Source organism: Pipistrellus hanaki, assembly GCF_964339955.1.
Source record: "Pipistrellus hanaki genome assembly, chromosome: 4".
NCBI classification, from domain to species: Eukaryota; Metazoa; Chordata; class Mammalia; order Chiroptera; family Vespertilionidae; genus Pipistrellus; species Pipistrellus hanaki.
Genome location: NC_140506.1, coordinates 38791504 through 38814607, shown reverse-complemented (window position 1 = coordinate 38814607; position 23104 = coordinate 38791504). Strand labels below are relative to the sequence as shown.

Below are 23104 nucleotides of genomic sequence, written 5' to 3'. Positions count from 1 at the left end.
TCCAACCCTCCTTAACATTGCTTTTTCTCTGCTGATTCACCTTGGATTTCCTTCACTTTCACTTACCATTACCTTTCTCCCCAAACTCCACATCTGTCCTGTCTCAGGCTCCCAGGCTCACTCTGGCAGAACAGGCAGCCAAACTAGTTTCTACCCCCTAAGAAAATCACACTCTCTCACCCTCCATCTGCCTTGCCCAGTTCCCCCAGGCACTAGTTACTCCATAAGACCTTCATAATTGCCACTTTCATTGTAAGTATTTACTTCCATGACTACCACCCCTTAGATCAGCGGTGGGTAAATTCATTAGTCAACAGAGCCAAATATCAACAGTACAACGATTGAAATTCCTTTTGAGAGCCAAATTTTTTAAACTTAAACTTCTTCTAACACCACTTATTCAAAATAGACTCGCCCAGGCCATGGTATTTTGTGGAAGAGCCACACTCAAGGGGCCAAAGAGCCACATGTGGCTCGAGAGCCACAGTTTGCCAACCACAGCCTTAGACTATAAGAATAGGGAAGGCAGGGATCTTACTCATTTTTCTATCTTTACCATCTAGCAATGAACTTGGCACACAGTAAGCACCCCATCAATATTTTTAAGGATAAATGAATGAATTAATGAATGATGATGTGCAACTCAGAGAATGTACAAGTAAGTTGAGAATCTACTGGAAATACCTATGAATATAGATATTTTATAGGGACAGGAAAGGGATAATCAATTCAAATGTACTGTTAGCTATCTAAATTAAAAAATAAACTTGAAGGAAGAATAAAATATCTGAATTAGAAAAGTGAGCTATTATTAAAAAATGTCAAGTGAACCATCCTCAGGCCATTTCTAGACCTCACATTCATCATTTGTATCTCTCTAAACTCTGGTTCAGATTTTTTTTTTCATCCAAGCAATGGTCCCATTTATGTTGAATTTATCTAAAATGCATACAGAATCACAATGACAAGATAAATATGACATAGATTGCCCCTACACATTTCCCTAACTTAAGCCATTGCCCCTTCCCCTTCAAACTGTTGCCACATCCACAGGCACATTAGTACTACATCTGAATGGTTTTTGTTAAATTAATATACAATTTTTAACTCAAATATCAACTTAAGATTTTTCTATGCAATACAAATTTATGAAATCACAGATTTGATTCCTAATTGCATTTTTTAGTACACATTAAAGTAAATATTTAACTATGAAAGTAAAAATATGTTTATTTGTGAACCAGTTAGAATTTTACCAGGTAAGTAAAACAGGTGCAACTCAGCTCTATTTGTATAACCCACCTACAAACCATCCCTGCTCCGGGGACATTCCTCTTTCCAATCAGAACTCTGCACATGATGAGTACCCTTCTCTCAGCTCTGAATTTACTTGGTGTTTAGTGTTCAAATAATTTTGATTTTTAACTTTTATACCCAATTTCTTTTGTAATAAGCAAGGAAGGAGAAACTTCCTAAGAAGGTAGTATACTTTCATCATTATGACAGCATTCTGAAGCTTACATTTAATTCCAAAACTATTTATTAAAGTTGCTAAAAAGTTTTTTCTTGCAAAACTATTTCAACAATAGTAGTGGAAAATTCAAAAAATAAAAGCTGAACTACCCATATCACCATAATCATCTTTTTAAAGGAGCCTTTGCTAGCATGGGTGGGGACCTGGGCCACAACTGTTTTCTGTAATGTTTCTCTGTATATATTCTCAAGACAAACAGAAAGAGTAACAAGATAATAAGGTTGATTTCCTAAGATTCAAGCTGAAATCTTATAAACACATTTAAATAAAGATAATTAACCTAAGAAAAACTGATAGTTTATAATTATTTAGAAATAAAAAAAATCTACCTTAGTACAAACTTTGACTAATAGTTATTCTAAATTACCCTATGTCAAATTGCCATATGATAAATGAGGTTTCAGCAGCCATAAAATTCAATACACAGAATATACAAAATCCTTTGGAGACCTCTTGTGGTAAAAGTTAAGAATACACACATACACACACAAAGTATGTACTTTAAAATGTATATTCCATAATTCCAAACCATTCTGCTTCCTTCCACATCGTTTTATTATTTCTTCAATATTAGTAAATTATCAACCAATGATTGAAAAAAATTGTGCTATTTTTACCTTCAGGTTTACAGCAGAAGAAAAAAAGAGATTCTAAGTCTGAGACACAAGAATTTACCTACCATTATTTAAAACAGACAAGAAGATAGCACCAAAAACAAACAACTTTTCTCAAAAAGTCAATGCTATATTGTTTACCGGTAGTAAATATGGAACAGAATGTTGGCAAGGTATGCTGTGTATATCTACTATTAAAAGCATTATTATCCCTGTTGCTGACTTTTTCTTTTCTTTTCTTTGTAAACATGGCTGTGATTTGTATCTCAGGTAGATAAAGGCTAAGTTTTATGGGTCCACTAGTATTTAGGGAGGAAATTAAGGTAGGATCACACCTCACACAATTAAGTAAAATAAAGAAACGTGAATTAAAAGCATTCTGAATGCTAAAATTAAATTCTAAAAGAAAAATAAATTGGCTACACTAAAATGTAGATGATTATTGAAGTATTTTCAGAATGCCAAGAGATCTAAGTGTAAAAATAATGTAATGCTATCATAACCAAAAAGGACTTAACTGGCCAATCTACTAAAATCACATAGAAACAGTGAATTAAGAGGACAACACAGACCTCCCCAGGAGCCACACCCAGAGCGAGCCAGTGAGTGCCGAGGGGCAGGGAAACTGGCAGACAGTTTTCCACTTAATGATGCCCTACCTGGGTCTGGGAACCCCAACCCTCAAGGATGGCCAGGCCCATGGGGAAACCAGCCTGCTGGGGCAGGAGGCTACGTGGGGGCCGCCTATCCTGGGTCTTACCCTGTACAGCCACCTACTGGAGCTCCTGGGAACTACCCCGGACAGGCACCTCCTGGTGCCTACCCTGGTCGTACAGCAACTGCTTATCCTGGACCAAATGCACCAGGAGCCTAGCCCGGACAAGCAAGCGGGTCTGGACTCTGGAGCCTCCCCTAGTGCCAGCCCCACTGGTGTCCCTGATGGACCACGGGCTGTGCCTTATGAAGTAGCTTTCCCTAGAGCAGTGTTTCCCAAACTTCTCTCATGATGAGAATCACCTGGTGGAGTTGTTAAAATACAGATTCCTGAATCCCAACTAACAAGTGCTAAACTAGAATTTTTGGGAACATATACAGGTAAAATTGTATACTTAACTAGTGCTTATCTAGAGCACTAGTTAAGTATACAATTTTACCTAGTGCTTATCTAGAGCAGTGTTTTTCAACCTTTTTTGGGCAAAGGCACACTTGTTTCATGAAAAAAATCACGAGGCACACCACCATTAGAAAATGTTTAAAAATTTAACTCTGTGCCTATATTGACTATATATAAAGTAATTCTCTTGAATAGGAATCAAATAAACACAAAGAAAGTATTTTATAATTACTTTATTATGAAATATTAAGTAAACAAAATAGTGAAAAATTATAAAATTCTTGTCTTGTCTGCACCTACAGCACACCAGGCAACATCTTGCGGCACACTAGTGTGCCGCGGAACAGCGGTTGAAAAACGCTGATCTAGAGCACTAGTTAAGTAAACAATTTTACCTAGTGCTTATCTAGAGCACTAGTTAAGTATACAATTTTACCTATATGTTCCCAAAAATTCTAGTTTAGCACTTCTTACTTGGGATTCAGGAATCTGTATTTTAACAACTCCACCAGGTGATTCTCATCATGAGAGAAGTTTGGGAACACTGCCCTAGAGGAGCCATGCCTCGCATGCTGGTAACAGTTATGGGTACAATAAAACCCAATGCAAACAGACTTTATATTTCAAGAAAGGGAATGATGTGGCCTTCCACTTTAACCCACGCTTCAATAAAGACAAGAAAGTCATTGTTGCCAAAATCGGTTTGGCTCAGTGGATAGAGCATCGGTCTGCAGACTGAAAGGTCCCAGGTTCGATTCTGGTCAAGGACACATACATTGGTTGTGGGCACATCCCCCGTAGGGGGTGTGCAGGAGGCAGATGGTCAATGTTTCTCTCTCATCGATGTTCCTAGCTCTCTGTCCCTCTCCCTTCCTTTCTGTAAAAAAAAACAATAAAATATATATTTTTTTAAAGTCATTGTTTGCAATTCAAACCTGAATAATAACTGGGGACAGGAAGACAGATGATTTTCCCATTTGAAAGGGGTATACCATTCAAAATCCAAGTACTGGTTGAATCCCAGCACTTCAACGATGCTCACTTGTTGCAGTACAATCACAGGGTGAAAAAAATCTCAGGGAAATCAATGCATTGAAAATTTCTGGTGACATCAGTCTCAACAGTGTTTCACACACAATGATATCATCTTAAAGGGGCAGATATCCTTTTTAAAAATGAAAATGAATGTAAACCTTACCCATTTAAAAGTTTCATGCTCACTGTAAGTGAAAATTTTTGCCTTTAGTTAACAACATCCTTCGTTTAAATCATCCATTTAATAAGTATTCTAAGAGTTTAAAAAAAAAAAAAAAGAAAGAAAGAAAGAAATAGTGAATTAAAATAAAATAAGCAATGTTTCTTAAAGAGGGTTAAAAAGAAAAGGGGACATCCCCAAGGGTCAAAATAATATGAGAAACAGCTGTAGATGGGAGAAGGCACAGAAAGAAGACAAGAAGGTCCGACATTTTTCTTCTGATAGGAATTCCAGAAGAGAACAGGAGAGAGGCAATATTAAAAGAAATAATGGCTGATAGGAAGAAGGAGAATAGGTTCTACTATAGAGAGCTTTCTTACACTACACACTTTACATATTATTAATCATAACAAAATCCTATAGGGATAATCCTCTTATTATGCCTATTTTAAAGAAAAAGAAATTGAAGGACAACACAGTTGGATAATTTTGCCAAAGTCACCATGGGGAAGAGCCAACTCTCCAACCCAAAGCCTATGTAACAGGAGCCACCTATGTGACCACTGACTTCTGAGTCTCCACTACTCCACTCTGTCCATTAACAGACATTAGCTGTAGACACTGCACAGAAATGTGGGTTGACTTTTGACTTTGCTTGGTCTTATATGCAAACAAAAAAATTGAAATGTGGTCACTAAAGCACAGGAAAAATTACATACTCCTAATAACCAGAGAAATATAAATTAAAACAAGACAAAGGCAGCCATGAAGTTTGGAAAACCCACATATGGCACCCAAACTATCTTTAGTATGCCAAATGGCTTTTAAATCACATTTGATGAATAAACATTGAAGAATATCACCAGTTAATGCTGTCTGTCAGCCAAATAATTCAGTTCTGGCAATGTCTTTGTGGAATGTTTTGTGGAATGTATTAAATTTTGCCTTTGTTGTTTTATAAAAATAAGTAGAAATCAGAAATGAAAGTGTTGATTCAATTGATCCTTGAACAACATGGGTTTGGACTGCACAGGTCCTCTTTTTTTGTTTGTTTTATTTTTCACAAGTCCCCTTATATATAGATTTTTTTTCAATGAATAGTCAGCCTCCACACTAGTAGGTTTCACATCCATGGATTTCACCAACTGAGGATCAAACACGGTATTTCCAATCCACAGTTGGAATCTGAGGATGTGGAGGGCCAACTGTATGCATTATTCTGCACCATCTATACTAATAAAAGGGTAATATGCTAATTAGATCTGATAGACCAGATGTCCTCTGGACGTCCTTCTGGACAAAGCCACAGCAGCTGTGAGGACCGAGGAGAGCCAGCAGCTGTGATGCCGAGGAGGGCCAGCAGCTGTGATGCCGAGGAGGGCCAGCAGCTGTGATGCCGAGGAGAGCCAGCAGCTGTGATGCCAAGGAGGGCCAGCAGCTGTGACGGCTGTGAGGGCCGGGAGCCGCCGCGGCCAGCAGTGGCAGCAGCAGCGGGGCGATGGGGGCAGCACCTTCCCCTGATCAGCCCAGTTGCCTCCCACAAAGGAAGGCTAGAGGCGGCCCCTGATTGGCCCGGTCGCCTCCTGCAGAGGGAGGCCTAAGGCGGGGAACGGGCCTAAGCCATCAGTAGGACATCCCTGTAGGCTCCCAGACTGTGAGACCCACCCCACACACATGCACAAATTTTCATGCAACAGGCTTTTAGTCTATAATAATAAAAGGGTAATATGCTAATTAGACCAGACATCTTCTGGCTGTCATTCTGGACGTCCATTTTGACGAAGCTGACACCAGAGGGAAGCCAGCCCGGGTTCCAGGTGCCCGAGGGTGGCCCAAGGGAAGCCAGTCTGGGTCCCAGGTGCCTGCCGGGGGCCAGAGGAGGAAATCCCAGGTCCCGGGTGCTGGAGGGAAGCCGGTGCCAGCAGCCAGGGGAACGAAGGCCTACTCTTGCATTTTTGTGCATCGGGCCTCTAGTTTTATATAAGGGATTTGAGCGTGTGTAGTTTTTGGTAACCATGTGGGGTCCTGAAACCAATCCCTCCCAGATTCAGAAACTTAACCAACTTGTTAAGTTTTGGGGGATCAGAAGTTTCCAGTACACTGATTTTCAACTATGTAGTGGGGTGGGGTGTTGGTACCCCTAATTCCTAATTTCATCAGGGTCAACTGTATATCAGAGTTAAGCAAATATACACTCAGTTGTTGTTTTTTAAATGAACAAAACCAAAGACATGGAATATTGGAAATAAAGTTTGAGATTATCTTTTAAAAATGTTTAGAGATTTTAATCTTTTTAGCTCTATAAAAGCAATATCGCTTGTAAGTCTACTATCTGACTTTTAATTATTCAAGTTTGAACTCACTGTCGGAAAAGGATTAAGAACAAACAAGGGAAACTTGATGTGGAATTTTTCTTCTATCCGATTGGCAGAGATTACTTAAATGATCACCCCCAATGTCAGCAAGAGTTCGAACAACCCTCCTATGCTATAGTGGTGGAAGTAAAACTTGATGTTCCCAATTCTAGCAAGCGATCAAGAACTCTAGCCCTGGCCAGTGTGGCTCAGGTGGTGGGATGTCATCCCGTGCACCGAAAGCTTACTGGTTTGATTTCCGGTCAGGGCACAAGTCCAGGTTACAGGCTAAATCCCAGGTAGGGTGTGAGCAGAAGGCAGCTAATAGATGTTTTGCTCTCATATCAATGTTTTTCTCTTTCTCCCTCTTCCTTACTCTCTAAAAGTCTGTAAAAAAAAATCTTTTTAAAAATAACTTTATAAATATTTATATCCTCTGATCGAGTAATTCCACTTTTAGGAATTTAGCTTAAGGAAATAATCAGAAATGCACACAAATATGTCTATACATGGATATTCATCATAGCAATATTGGAAATACTAAAAAAAAATAAATGCAACATAACAAAATGAGAATGGGTAAATTACATTTAACATATGACTAAATGTTATGTAGTCATTTGGTTTTCATGAATACCAAGTGAATATTGGCAGATAAAATGATGTTCTCTAGGATTTGATTTAAATAAATAATCCAAGGAAGGAAGGAGGAGGGGTGTGGATAAAGTGAGATTGGCTGAGTTGAGAAATGTTCAAGTTGGTTGATAGATTCATATGGGTTTACTGCACTATTCTGTATAATTTTGTACATGTTTGAAATTTGCCAAAGTAAAAAATATATGGGAAATTTTAAGTAAAAAACAACAATAGTATACAAAACTGATTCAAAACATAAATCCAAGTTCATTTAAAAAAAAAAAAAAAGATGACATTCATACATGGAAATAATACACTAAAATGTTCAACAGTAATCATCTGGGTTATAGTATTTGACTTATTATTTTTATCTTTCTTTTTTGTAACTCCAAAATAAACATGGATTAGTATTATAATCAGAAACATGGATTAGTATTATAATCAGAAAAACATATCATAAAAGCTACCTTAAAAAACGTTCAAATCAAATGAAAAAGACACATTCTGAACTCTAAAAATAAAGAAACATGTAGAATGTCAATCAGTTTGTTGGATTTTCTAACTGATTTGTCAACCTGATAACTGAAAATCTGTATGGGCCCTCCCACAGTCTTAAGTCCAAATTCCTCAATACATAAAGTCCAAATTCCTCAATACATAAAGTCCCCTTCACTGGAGTCCCAGTCTCTTCTCCCACCACACTCGTCCAGGTGGCAGTACAGAATCTTCCCAACTAGACACATTCACGTTTGTCACTTTATAGACATGGTGCTTTGTGAATCTAGAAGGTATGTACATGTGTCTCTCCTGGTGGATTATAAAGTTTGCCGGACAAAGACCACAACCACATCTTCTTCTTCCATATGCCACAGTGCCTACCTCGAATACTGCCTTATAAATAAGAGGTGTGAAGTTAGATCTAATGAACCAAACTCATGGACACGACCACAAATTGAAACTTGTAGCAAACTTGTCAAAGTTATATAAACACTCTAAAAAATGAACTCTAAAGTATTTCCAAAAACTGAATGTTATTTATCAAATAATATCATTAAACGCCTTTAATAAGATCAACTTCAAAAGGCCTACATTAAGCTGATATTATAGGTAATTTCTTTAAAACTTTTTTTAAAATCCTCACCTAAGGATATGTTCATTTTGTTTATTTATTTATTTATTTTTTAGAGAGAGAGAATAAAAACATTGGAGTGAGAGAGAAACACTGATCAGTCACCTCCCGTACATACCCCGACTGGAGACTGAACCTGAAACCTAGGTATGTGCCCTGCCCAGAAATTGAACCTGCAACCTTCCAGTGTACTAGATGACACTCTAACCAACTGAGACACCTGGCCACGGCATAAGTAAAAACTTTTTAAAAACTGTAAACCTACGTTTCAAAATCGTCATTGTTCTCCAGTGATGTGCCAACTTACCTCACCGCTGTGGCCTTGTGGATGAGCGTCTCTGTTTGCTCTGACAGCTGAGACGGAAGCAGCAGCTCCACCGGCTGCAGGCGCAATATCCGAGTTTCTAGCTCTGAACGGGAAGCAGAATCCTGGAAACTATCAAACACAACCTCACCTGTGGCAGGCTGCACTCCCTGAAGACAAATAAAAGTGCAATGTCACAGAAAACATATTTCTCCCAATTATAACTGACAGAGCATAAGTTATGCATGGAAATAGCAAAGATGGTACACTCACTAGTATGTACTCCATTTCTAAAGGGTTTGAAATATGTCTGTACACAACAATCCCATAATCATCTGTGTTTAATTTCAAACCTTTAGAGCAGTGTTTCCCAAACTTTTGACATATGTGTACTGCTTCTATAATTTTCGTAACACTGAATACCCCTCGTACTCATGAGAACGTAGAATTAGGTGCAGCTAAGCACAGTGCAGTGCATATCCCCACCAAACTCCGGTGCAACGTGTACCCCCACCAAACTCTTCCCATACCCCTGGGGGTACGTGTACCACACTTTGGGAAACACTGCTCTAGAGGAAATCTGTAAAACCCTTTGGTATCCATGCATGTATCAGTTTAGTGTTTTATTGCACTATCTGTATATTGTTCAAATCCATGCCTATCACTGTGTCTGTCTTCAACCCTAAACTCCTAAGGCACATGAACGAAAACTACATATCTCTCCACAGCATAGATTGACGAGTAGCCATATGAGAAAATTGTAGCTAATAATTTAACGTATAAAATTATGATAAAACATTTTTAAGTACAATTACTTGAGGGCACACTTCATCAGATATTCTTATTATAAACCATATATGATTGCTCATACTGTATTTCTAGATACCATGAACATATATCATTGGTTCTTCACCTACAAAGTACTTACCACAATTCCAATGAAAACATTCCCCTTCTTTTTGTCCTTAACATTGTCTTTATTTTCACAGATGCACAGAAGGTAGCTAGTAGAGGTATCAGTCATTATCTCATCGATATCTATAGCATCATCCAGCTGAACTAAAGGATTCACATGTAACAATTATTAAAGAAAAATATACATTCCCATTAATATTAACTGTTTTTCTTCTTTAAATTAATGTTTTATTTTTCCAGGCATTTTTGCTCTGTGCACAAATCTCCCACACAGCATTCATTTTTCTGATTTACTCTGATCATAGCTATATGCATTACATCCCCAAGATACAAGGCTCATGAGGATTGACAACTATTATCTTCTCACTTCCAAAGGGCTTAGGAGAGATCCCCAGACCTTGTGGAAGTCCAAATGTTAACCCTCTTCTTTTCTTGGATGATGCTGAGACTTGAATCCTTAACAATCCCCTATGTTTAATTCCATAAGTCAAAGCATGCACACTTAGTATAAATTACTTTCCTCCTTTAAAGTGCCTAATAGCTCTCAGAAATAGCAAGAGAACTTTTTTTAAAGACAGGAGGACAGAAAACCTAAAAAGGAAATAGAAACATACTTTCATGCATGTGTATGTGTATTTGTGTGAATCCATTTATTAAATTCTCGGAGATAAATGCTGACTTTAGACAAGGTCAGTCTGGGGACATCCAATTTGGGCATCAGCAGATAAAAGCTATAGCAGTAGCAAAAGAGAAGCAGGGAAGAATACTGTTTTAGGAGCAGGCTTCGATTCAGAGACTCAAGTCCAGGCAAAAGAAACAATAAAATTACCAATCATATAGCCTGATCAGCTTAGAATACCACTGAGCTATTAATGGTTTGGGGTCCATTTTGAGTGACAGCGATCCCCTATTCATGACATTAATAAAGCAAAACAGTCTTCATAACTTGGGTAGAAGCTAAACAGGTCTCTAAATATGCAGATTTGTAATAAACTATTATAAATATTACATAGTATCATTTAAGGCCTTATCTCTATATGTTTTTTATTCTGAGACCTGACTCCAACCCACAGTACATATTTTAAAATACACACCTATCTCATTTTATACATAATTATTTGGGGGATTTTAAAAATTGAATTTTATGACTTTGCTAGTAAAGTCATTTTGTTTCAAGTAACTCATTGAATTTATGAATGACCATAAATTTTGGGGCAATCAGGATCCACACTAAGGATTCTTAGAAAGAAAGCTTCAGCTATAATCCATTTTCAAAAACAATACAATTTTTATGAAGCTAACAATTAATGAGGATGGCCTATGTTTTATAAGCAGTTAACTGTATGCTGACTTCGTAGTTTTCTTTTCTCATTTTGAAGCTAAGGAGTTATTTTTTAGGTCTTGTGTTAGGAATATCTGAAGGGGTTATAGGCCCTAAATGCCTAACCACTCTCCACACAGGCCTAGGAAAGATGTGATTCCAAATCAGTTGCTAACCTGCTATCTTCTTGTATGAGACGGTCCTTTTTCATGCTCTAAAAGTCTGATACACTCTCCTTTTACTATGGCATTTGAGAAAAAAAAAATGCTTGTTTCCAGCCATTACCAACCCATAGCTCTTCAGAAGCACACTAATCAAAGGTCAAAGTAAAATACTGCTTCATCTCATTAAAAAGGTACCCATCGAAAGAACAGGTATTTTTTAAATGTTACTTGAAACAGAGATTTCTAAAATTTAAGAGAGTATTTCCTATTTAAAAAAAGGATATCTTCTCCAATAAGCGTAGATTTTGTATAAAGAGCAGTCAATTTCCGGGTAAAGACGGAACTTCTGTTGTCCCCAATGGCCTTTAATGCTGCTGTTTCAGTTTGCTTCACAACTCCTACCTTCAACAAAAAGAAACATTAAATATCAAATGTAATGAAAAGTATTTTTAAATATAGTGAGATTTTAAAAGGTTATTTCTGAAACATTTATTTAGTCTTTTAAATTTTTACCCTAAATATATAATATGTTAAAACTCATGAAGGTATAAAGCTAATTACGACACACTTTCATTTTCCCAAAATGCCAAATTCCCAAACCAATTAGAGACTACAAACATGTTTTTACTCTGGAAGAGACTCGGATCCCTCTTTCCCACAAGTCGGAGCCAAAGCTGACCTTATATCCCTTTGCCACAAGGCGGCGCACGTGAACGAACAGTCTGTGAGTAGGTATGCTTGCAGTCATAAAGTTGTGATCTAAATGGCAATAAATATTGAGCTCCCGGGCTGCGATCTAAAAAAATGACAAAGAGGATATCAATAAATGTCTATTTTAAGATTCCCTGTGTGGCATTTGTTCACTGTGCTAAAAATCCATGAAGGTATACACTTAGGATGTGTGTCCTTCTCTATCTGCATGGTATATCAATAAGAAGTTTAAAAGTAATTCCCTGTGTACTAGCCAACAGCTTAGCCTGGTGTTTTGGCCTTTCCCAGGCCTAACTTCAGGGTCAATATCTGTACCTATAAATGACTCAGAAGAATACAACAGGTCTGCTTCTATGTCCTTAGCACTTCAAAGGGCTGTGCTTTCCCTGTATTGGAATAATTATTTGATACCACATGCAAATAACTAAAAACTACAGGAGATACTAAGGTAAGTATACATAATTATAAACCTACTTGGACAAAGGGCTTCTTTGAGGAACTGAGAAGAGAACCCCCTGGTGTGGCTAGCTAATTGATGATGCATGAGTGATAGAAATGCAGTACCAGGCAGTACCACCTGACTCTCTGCTTCCTTCTAGACAGCACCATGGCTCAGAGGCTGCCCACTAGAGCCACAGAAGGCTCATCATTCCAGCATTCTCACTCCCCTCCTTCTCCCCCTACCCCCCCTCCCCCGCCATTTCTGAACTATATTAGTTCATCCCTTAAGGATAGGACAGAAAAACATGAGCCTCTACTGTGGTCAAGGCAAAATCTATCATTTGACCTCGAGAGAAGGGAAGGGAACAGCATTTCCTTTCACCCCTTCACTTATAAGATGCCAGCTCATACTTGTTCCTGTCTGCAGGGAACATGCTGACTGTTTCAAGATCTAACTTCTTAACATAGAACACAGCATAATGTCATCTGACTAGACAACACCACCTTCTACCACAACAGTATTTAGGAAACTGAAAGGAAAAAAAAGTTGGTCAAGTCTTCCCTTCCCACCCATACATAAGGCAGCAGAAGTACCACCTCATCAGTCTCCGATGGTGTGCAACCCAACCAGGCCTAAAACAATGGAATCATCAAAATCACCCAGGACTCCAACAAAGCATTTCCCTAAGCTTGCCCGCAAGTGCTCAAATTCACTTCTAACCATCTTAACTAGGCCTATCTCACATACCTAAAATTACAGTAAATACAAACTCAACTTAGACTAAGAAAGCAAGACGACTAGTATACAGAGACCTGTAAGACTTCAAACATGTGTTGGTGGCTGGCACAGTTAATAGGCTCTTCCATTAAGACTTAATAATGTTGCCAAGACCGGTTTGGCTCAATGGATAGAGCGTCGGGCTGTGGACTCAAGGGTCCAGAGTTCGATTCCGGTCAAGGGCAGGTACCTGGGTTGTGGGCACTTCCCCAGTGGGGGGTGTGCAGGAGGCAGCTGATCGATGTTTCCCTCTCATCGATGTTTCTAACTTTCTATCCCTCTCCCTTCCTTTCTGTAAAAAATCAAAATATATTAAAAAAAAAAAAAAAAAAAAAAAATGTTGCTGGCTGTGAAAATTCATAAATTAAGGGTAAACCAAGGAACTTATATTTCAAAAATTTTTTCTTGTTTAAATCTTCTTTAGGAAACACAGATACCCACATTATTATGGTTCAATCAATGTTTGATCTGAGCTAAGACCATGGAAAATAAGCACTGACATCCCAACAGGAACTCCTCACCTCCTCCCCGACAAGTCAGCACTTACCAAGTTTGTTTGTGTTTATTTTTTGTTTTTACTTTAAATGACAGCATTTTAAAGGGCAATTACATTCACATCTCTATAAGGTTAGAAAATGAAACAAAATATTGGAAAATATTTAAGGCTGAACAAGAAAAACATGAAACAGTGTTTGAAAAAACAACTTACCTCTGCATCTTCCCCGAAGAATCTATACTTATACCCACATTCCACACACAAAATTGCATCTTTCTGCTGCTGCTTTATTTCTAGGTACTGTAATTCCAATGGAGTGTAGATGCTTTTGGTCCTTTTGTTAGGTGGTTTAGAATCAGAAATTTTCTGTAAGTTTTCGTAGCTCCCATGTGATGATCCAAAATGACTGAGATCAGGAAGTGTCTTGTCCTGGCAACCAAGAGAGTTTTATAGGTTCAATAGTACTAACCATAACATCAGTTCCCAGAGAGAGAGAATGCAAATTTGACACAAAGCTAATAATTAGTGAATTTGAGGAGTACACAGTATATTAAGGCAAATTTTTGTGTAGGTTTAAAATTTTTTCAAAGTAGCCAAAACCGGTTTGGCTCAGTGGATAGAGCGTCAGTCTGCAGACTGAAAGGTCCCGGGTTCGATTCCGGTCAAGGGCATGTACATTGGTTGTGGGCACATCCCGAGTAGGGGGTGTGCAAGAGGCAGCTGGTTGATGTTTCTCTCTCATCGACATTTCTAGCTCTCTATCCTTCTTCCTTTCTCTCTGTGGAAAATCAATAAAATATATTTTTTTAATTAAAAAAATAAATAAATAAATAAATAAATAATAAAATTTTTTCAAAGTAAAAGATCCAAAAAATGAGCCAAACTAAACTACTATGTAATTATTAATGTCGTTTTGAAAGTTTAAACATTCTAATGTTTTGTATACTTCTCTTTACATTTAATTTCATTAAATCAATTGTAATTAATGTTTTCCTTTTCATTATTTATTCCAGGTGTGTAAGGCATAGTGAGCAGGCAAGAATCTTTTTCTCTCTAGCAGAATCACTTTCAACAGGCATGTGAACAGCTAAAGTTGCAATATTCTACATTTCCAAGCACAGTCTAGAACAGGGGCCTTCAAACTACGGCCCGCGGGCCACATGCGGCCCGCAGAGGAGTCTGATCCAGCCCGCCAGGTTTTTTGGGCAGTGAGCACAGCCGAGGTGTTACAGTAGGAATTAGTAGTTCATATAGTCCGGCCCTCCAGCTCTCTGAGAGACCGTGATCTGGCTCCCACTTTAAAAAGTTTGAGGACCCCTGGTCTAGAAGATAGTATATTCCATAAATAATTCCAAAAAGAACCATGATTAGAACTTTTAGAAAAGTAGTGTTGTTATTTAAAGATTTTTTTATCAAATTCATTGGGGTGACAGTAATTTAGAAATTTTAGTGCTTCTTCACATCTACACTAATAAAAGGGTAATATGCTAATTAGACTGGACATCCTTCCAGACAAAGCCACAGTTGGTGGGGGCCAAGGCAGAGGCGGTTAGTGGCAACAAGGCCAGCGGGGAAGGGCAGTTACGGGTAACCAGGCTGGCAAGGGAAAGCAGTTAGGGGTAACGAGACCAGCAGGGGAGGGCAGTTAGGGGCGACCAGGGAGGAAGTTAGGAGCCAGTGGACCTGGATTGTGAGGGGGATGTCCGACTGCCGGTTTAGGCCCTATCCCTTGGCAGTCGGACATCCCCCAAAGGGTCCCAAAATGGAGAGGGTACAGGCTGGGCTGAGGGATGCCCTCCCCACCCCCTTGCACGAATTTTGTGCACCAGGCCTCTAGTTTTTAATAAGGAAAGAGGTTTATGTGTAATTTAATGACACAGTTAATTTATTACTAATATTCTTCATGAAATAAAAAAATAAATAACTTTTGGCCCTAGCCAGTTTAGCTCAATAGATAGAGCATCAGTCTGCAAACTAAAGGGTCCCAGGTTTGATTCCCATCAAGGGCATATGCCCAAAGTTGTGGGCTCAATCCACTAGTATTGGGTGTGCAGGAAGCAGCCAATCGGTGATCCTCTCTCATCATTGGTGTTTCTATCTCTCTCTCCCTCTCCCTTCCTCTCTGAAATCAATAAAAATGTATTTTAAAAAATAAAGAACTTTCGGAAAGCATAAACTACAGGTTACATTTTCAACATTAGTATTCCTGTATCCATGCTTTCCTGTATGAAAACCATAATTAATTGCAATTCACAGCTTAGAGCAAATTTCTTGCTTATGAGACAAATTTATAGAATAAATCCAACTTTAAGTATCACCGTGTCACTGCCAATATCTAAAAAAACTTACCAACTACCCCCGTAATTTAAAATATGACCTAAAAAACTAGAGACCAACAGGAAAAATAAAGAGATAAAGAGAAATGTCCTATATAGCTCAAAGAGGGAATTCCAGTCCAAGAGAAAACCCAGAAACATGTACTTTGCTTTTGCTAAATGTTTAGAAATTCAGCTTGGTTGGGACAGCAGGTTCAGATGCAATTTATCTGAAAGTGTAGCTCAGCAAACTTCTAAAGATCAGCAATAACACAATAGTTAGCTCTGGAGAAGTGTGGCAAGAGAAAAGTGGGTCAATCTATCAGACCGGACAAAGTATTTGTTTTTAATTTTGATGGGGATTTTCTACTTCATTTTCATGATTTTTTTATGTAAACTTTAAGAATACTGCCGAAACCGGTTTGGCTCAGTGGATAGAGCGTTGGTCTGCGGACTGAAGGGTCCCGGGTTCGATTCCGGTCAAGGGCATGTACATTGGTTGCGGGCACATCCCCAGTAGGGGGTGTGCAGGAGGCAGCTGGTCGATGTTTCTCTCTCATCGACGTTTCTAGCTATCTATCCCTCTCCCTTCCTCTCTGTGGAAAATCAATAAAAATATATATATATTAAAAAAAAGACTACTACATATTGAAAATCTTAATACATTGAAAAATATATTTCTTAGAAGGGGGGAGGGCCTTACTATAAAGTCCATATTCATATATAGAATGAGAATAGGAATCCAGGAAAAAGGTTCATGTACGTTAAGTCAATCTGTATACTTGAGTATTAAGCAACATTTTTTCTCACCATTTGGGGAAAAATACTTCTCAGATATATTGTACTCTTTCATATTCCCAGAGATGGTATTCTGAACTCAATTTAACTTTATCTTGACAATTCAGAGTGATCAGTTTAATAAAATGGGAATTTCAGGACCTATCAACAATTATGGGGTTGCTGACCCCACACTAGTGGTCCCACACCACTGCGCATTTAAGTTCCTTCAGCAGCTTTTGTCCACTTGTCTTTGCCCTTCTATGCCACCAAATACTTGTAATATGTATCCAGGAAATAAGCTCTTAGTCTTTTAATAGATGTTGGCAGTGATAGTTCTAACTGGTGTTTTCTATTTTCCTATGAATCAAAAATGCCAAGTTGGTCATTGTACGCATAAAGCTATAGTATATAGGTTCTTGTGAAGTTCTAGAGTAAATTCTCCAATTAATAAACTATGAGCTTTAACAGACAAATTTTTTTTACCTCTCTTTACTTTTATTTTATTTTATTGTTGACAGTATTACAAATGTCTCTCATTTTCCCTTCCTTTATGCCCCTCTGCCCAGCCCATACCCTCCCTGCCCCAGGTCTCACCACCCCACTGTTCATGTCCATGGGCTATATGCATATAAGTATGTAAGCTCTTTGGTTTATGACCTCTATATTTTATCACTACTACACTCTGGTTAACTGCTTTAAAATTAAAAGAAATTAAAAATAAAAACAAAACACCTTTTTCCCCCTGATGATCTAAGATAAGTCAATGGATTTTAGCTTGATATTTTTCTGAGAAAATAATTTATAGCTATCATTAGATTTAAATCACTCAAATAAATGTAAAGTCTACTTCTCTAATTCAGTTGTCCTCAACCATGACTACACATTAAAATGAGAACTTATTTTTTTTAAATATGGAACGCTTCACGAATTTGCATGTCATCCTTGCGCAGGGGCCATGCTAATCTTCTCTGTATTGTTCCAATTTTAGTATGTGTGCTGCCGAAGCGAACACAAAATGAGAACGTTCTTATTGCTCAGTTCTTATTAAAAACTAATATATAACTTTTAAAAAAAAGTCCTTGCTATCAGTATTTTTTAAGTTCTCCAGTGATTCTAATTTAAAGCTGAGCTGAAAACCACTATTCTGAATTGTATTATTCCATGATGGAGCAAGAGTTAAATTCCCAGATTTTTGCCATGATGAAAAACATTAATAAGTTACAAAACAGTAGGAGGACACACATTCAGTTGGTTTACCTTTGAAAACCTTAAAACATCCATATAAGTTGCCCATCATAACTATCCAGGCTAATCAAGGAAACTACAATATAAGGAGAAACTGTGCTTGTACTATCGACAAAGAATCTCCTAAGTCAGTGAACAGCTCCTATCCAGGCATCATACATCAGAATCACTTGAGGCTTTTGCTTTATTTTGTTTTAATACAAACCAATTCATTCCTCCTTAATAAACAGTAAATTGGAATGTCCAGGGATTTCAAAATTTTAAAAAGTGAAAGTTCCTTCAACTTATTCAAGAGATCAGCCAAGTTTGGGAACCATGCCCTGAGTGGACCCACAGAACCTACTATGCTGGGTATTGGGTATTCATCAATATAACTGCTACATACCTTTCGACTGGTTTTAGACTTGGAATCTTCAGCGGAAGCGGCATTCTTTGCACGCAGAAGACTGATATCGTCGAAATCAGTACACTTAGGCAGAACTGCAAACCTCTCCTGCCGAGGCTCCCTCTGGACTCTGTTTTGAGGAGGGGCGGAATCGCAGCAGAATTCTTTCAGTTTTTCCAGAGACTTTAAAACAATCCTGGTCCTCAGACATTTCCTTGGCTCTTAGTTAGCAAATCAGAAGAAAATATAACAATAGTATTTTGTCTCATGTCAATTCATAATTAGCATAGGATTTGTAATAGGGAGTTTCGTATTAAGCAATGACTCTAGCTATGATATGATATGATATGATATGATATGATATGATATATGATATGATATGGAAATAAAGAAACCTGGGTTCCAGGTAAAAATGGCATACTTGAAACATACATCTAAATTTCTAATTTCACTTGGTCCTAAAAAACCACAAGAAACTACAGGGTTTTGCTTTAAAAACAAAACAACAACAACAACAACAAAACACCTATAAGCTCATAAGTATAGAAAGAAAAGGAGAGGTGAGACTTGCAAATGAAATATCTGAAGCTAAAATGAAAAATGAACGAGCAATAACCAATTTGGCATCCTTGAAAGCTAAAGCCTAAATGGGTAGTGAAGAAAACCAAGAACCAGTCCTATATTTACAACACAAAATGCTTAAAAGGTTCGGGAATTAGGGCACCAATAGCTCTGAAAGTAGAATGAAGGGAGGTTCTACCATAAAATAAAGAGGACTGGTTCCAAGTAATTTGATCCCTAGACACCCTTAGCCTACGCTGAGTTCAAGGACAGCTGTCCTTCCTCCACATCTACAGAGGACTGAAGAATTCTCTGGAAACGGTAAATCAGGCCCGGCTGAGATGCAGTACTGTGCCTAAGACGAAAGAATACTAATGGAAATTCAGTCTGACTGTAGGCTAAGAAACACTCATGGAAATACAGTCTGACTACAGGATGAGAACCTCTCTGAGAGCCCCCGCTCAGAACAAAGCTCTCCCCTGGGCGGAAGCTGGGAGGCTCTGGGCTGGGAAATCCAACCAGCTCCCCCCGAAAGACCTAAAGACGCTGACACAGGAGTGCAGGAGGAAGCTGGATCACCACTGCAGACACACCTGCGTTCCTGCCTCCACAGCTCTGCTCACACTATTCTTTCTCCCTGGTAAGGCCTAGCCCCCCATTTCCACAGGACAAAATTGTACTCTTTCATCAAGAGCCATCTCAAAGCTACCTTTCCCACGAAACGCTCTGCTAATTCCCCAGCTTAAAAGTCATTTTCTTTCTCTACGTTCCTGCAACAGATCAAATTTCTCTATAGAACTTATTATGGTCTGCCAATCAGCAGTTACTCCAGAAGCAATCAATCCATAAAAGAAGGGAAACTGATCATTTGCTATACATTTACTGGTTATTTACTATATAACAGAAAACATTATTTTACGCTTTACAGCAATACTACTTAGGTAGCTACTATTACATAGATGGAAACTGCACTGCATTTATCATCTCTTACCTTCCCTTTTAAAGCAAAACACTCTGAAGGCAAGAGTTCTGTTTTTCTCATTTCTAACAGGTTAAAACTTTTCATATTTCTATTTAAACCTCTTTTCAGATGTATACTTTATCTTATCTCCTATTAATCTCATGGCTAGAAAAATGTCTATTTAGATCTCTCCAATTGCATATATTCATCCTATTTACTATTACTCTCACCGTTTCAAAAGAAATACTTGAATCAATCTTCAATAGTATAAGTTTGTATATTATACAAGGGCTTCCTTCCTAAGGATATAAAAGAAAAAAGAAAAATTCCCAAGGTGGAGTTGGGGTGCAAATCTTACAAAAGAAAGAATACCTAAAACTGACATGTTAAAAAACTTGAGGTGACAGAGATGTAAAGTACAGCATAGGGTATGTAGCCAACCGTATTGTGATAACTATGAATGGTGTCAGGTGGGTACTAGACTTACCAGGAGGAATCACTTCATAAATTATATAAATGTCTAACCACTACGCTGTACACATGAAACATAAAATAATACTGAATGTCAACTGTAATTAAAAAAGAAAAAAGCTTAAGATGAAGTAGCCAGCGACTCCTCTGGCTGGTGGATGCTCCTCTTTCCTTCCCACTACTTAGTACTTTTGTTAAGTAAACTGTATGTAAAGTTCGTATTTCAAAAACTTCCATTCCTATGGCCTTATTTCTACAAGCTTCAGAGTTCATGTAGCCAGATCTGGGGCAAAGCGGACGTAGGGACAAGGACTTAGTATGAGTGTGGTGAGACCCCCTGCTGGAGTACTTTTATGCCCTCCTTGCCACCTTCCCTATCCTGCTCCCCTACTCCCAAGGAAGGTTCCACCACAAAGCTTCGTTCCTGAGCTGTTGTCAGTTCAGAAAGGCTTATATCAGTTCAGGTATGAGGGTAATAAAATAAAAAAAAGAAGAAGCGTTTTCTGTCTTCCCTTATCACAAATTCTCCAGGCGAAAAGTCTGCTCACCCACCTATATATCCAACACCACATAGAGGTCTAGCACCTCAGGAATGGTGGTTTTTGTCCAGAACCTTTTCGCATACAGAAAACGCAGTTCCACGCTGAGAAACGGACAGGGGAGATCTGCATGTCCTGACATTGTAACTGTTCAAATGTTCTGCCTGGAGGGAACTCCAGCCCCTACCTCCACTCTCCCAACCTCCTACGTACACCACCACCACCACCACCACGTATGGACGGGGCCACTCGACTCAAGCACAACGGAGACCTTTCTCCACAATGGGAAAAAACGGCAAACCTCTCCAAATAGCCTTCTCTGCCCTCTGGATAATGCAAGAGTGTCAGAGCCATGACTGGTGAGAATGAAAAATCAATGCCACGGAACTCACCAGGGTTCCCAGACGTTCCTGAATCACTTTGACCTTCCTTTTCTTGGACTTTCTTTGCTTTCTTTTTAACAGGCCCATCATCCTCTGGTGGACTCTTTGTACTTCTGTCGATTTCTGAAACCTATGTCAGGAAAGTTAGAAAATGATGTGTTCTTTCTCTGATCTTAAAACACTATTTATGCAAAATAATTTAAACCTTACTTTTGAATGACAGTTAGGTCCTTGCCATCCTTCCTTCCTACAATCACCTACTTGGAGTTCTGAAAAGACCTATGGGTGAGTGTTTTTACCATCATCAAAGACAAGGTGGAGACTGACCGGTCCCTAACCTCAGCTTCTCATGTCCTGCTAGAATTAAATAGAACCAAGGCTGCCACTTTTACTCCGTCAGCTTCACTTATTTCAAATTATATAACTTGGACTACTCCACTTACACACATTAAATAAAACACCTTTAAGAGAAAAACCATTTATTTAATAAAGGTGAAATTAGATAGACAATAAAAGAACAGTCTCATTTTTGAAATGTTAATTGTAATTTACATGTTATGTTCACCACGGAAGATGCCACAAGATTGTGAACATTTGTTGGCAGGAAGCCTGTCAAAACCTTAAGTCCTTCATCAGATACCCTCTAAATGGTGGGTATAAAATAAAATCTTGGTGAATTCATAAAAATGTAGACTACTGTCAAAAAACCAAAACAGGAGAGAACCAATCACTCCATGGGAAAAATATAAATTAAGGAAACAGATTTTGAAGCAGCCAAGCAGTCAACCTCATGAAAATTTAGAAGGTGGCTGAAAGCCAGTCTGCAATCCCCTTCAACATCCTCAGTTTGAGAAATACTGTTATCAGGGACCCCCGTGAGAGCTCCCCCGTAGGCATTCCCCGGTGGCCATGTCTCTGGTGAAAAACAAGCAAAAATTACCCACAACTACTTATTATAGTCAGTCGAAGGGAGGCACTTAACAAAACCCGACTAAATAAGATAAATAAAACTCCTCTTAACATTCAATCCAGGGACCAAAAAAAAAAAAAAGAGGGGATGGCTGGGAGGGAGGATGTAGGTTAAAAGATGTATCCTTAGCCCCTACCCTCATCAGAATGGGAGTCAGGAGACCTGAGCTGCTGTCTCTGGTCTGCCTGTAAGAATCTGTGTGATTTTGGCCTCAAGTCTATTTTCCCAGTGGAAACTGGAATCTTTGAACTACACTCAGGATGGAGGATGGCCAGGCTACTCCCGTCTTCACCTGCCAGAATCCGCCCAAAGCTCTCAAGCTCTCTCCTCCAGCGCCTTCAACTCCCTAATTCTCGCGCACAGGCCCCGCCTCCCCCCGCTCCACCTACCAGCCCCGCCCCGCCCACCGAGCCCCGCCTCTCCCGTCTAGCCACGCCCCGTCCGCCTAGCCCCGCCCCCGCCCCGGTGAGCCCGCCCAGCCCTGGACCACACCCACCACGTGTGGCCGCGACCGAGGCCGGGAAGCGGACGCTGGAGGCGCTGCGGAGCGGGAGTCAGGTTCTCCCTCCGCCGCCGCACCGGTGGGGGAGGCGGTGGATCTCAGGCTCCCGCTGGCCTGGAAGAATCTGCTCAGAACCGCTTGCCTGGCAGGGGCTGGGCCAGCGGCAGCCGCGCCGCCACCGCGTGGCTTCCGGCGCGACATCGCGGTGCAGAGACGGACTGCAGGGGGCTTGGCCGAGCCGGGCGCGCGAGCCCGCGGCCCAGTTCCCGGGCGCCCGCAGGGCCGA

General features: G+C 39.3%; 1 protein-coding gene and 1 pseudogene across 2 annotated transcripts in view; one reads left to right on the top strand and one right to left on the bottom strand.

Moving 5' to 3' along the window:
* Window positions 1-23021, bottom strand: part of MSH3 (mutS homolog 3) — a 123170-nt gene extending 100149 nt beyond the window's left edge. Inside the window, exons 1-8 of the mRNA XM_084881302.1 lie at window positions 22813-23021; window positions 21356-21476; window positions 18432-18652; window positions 13920-14135; window positions 11960-12076; window positions 11565-11682; window positions 9809-9954; window positions 8884-9050 (exon numbers count right to left, since the gene is read on the bottom strand). Of these exons, the coding sequence (XP_084737428.1) occupies window positions 8884-9050; window positions 9809-9954; window positions 11565-11682; window positions 11960-12076; window positions 13920-14135; window positions 18432-18652; window positions 21356-21476; window positions 22813-23019 (1313 nt within the window). The 5' untranslated portion in view covers window positions 23020-23021. The remainder of the gene's footprint in view (window positions 1-8883; window positions 9051-9808; window positions 9955-11564; window positions 11683-11959; window positions 12077-13919; window positions 14136-18431; window positions 18653-21355; window positions 21477-22812) is intronic.
* On the top strand, window positions 2675-4414 carry LOC311621024 (galectin-3-like; annotated as a pseudogene). The gene is made up of 3 exons: window positions 2675-3039; window positions 3816-3963; window positions 4178-4414. The product of its transcript is annotated as a galectin-3-like (transcript).
* Window positions 23022-23104: the final 83 nt, after the last annotated feature.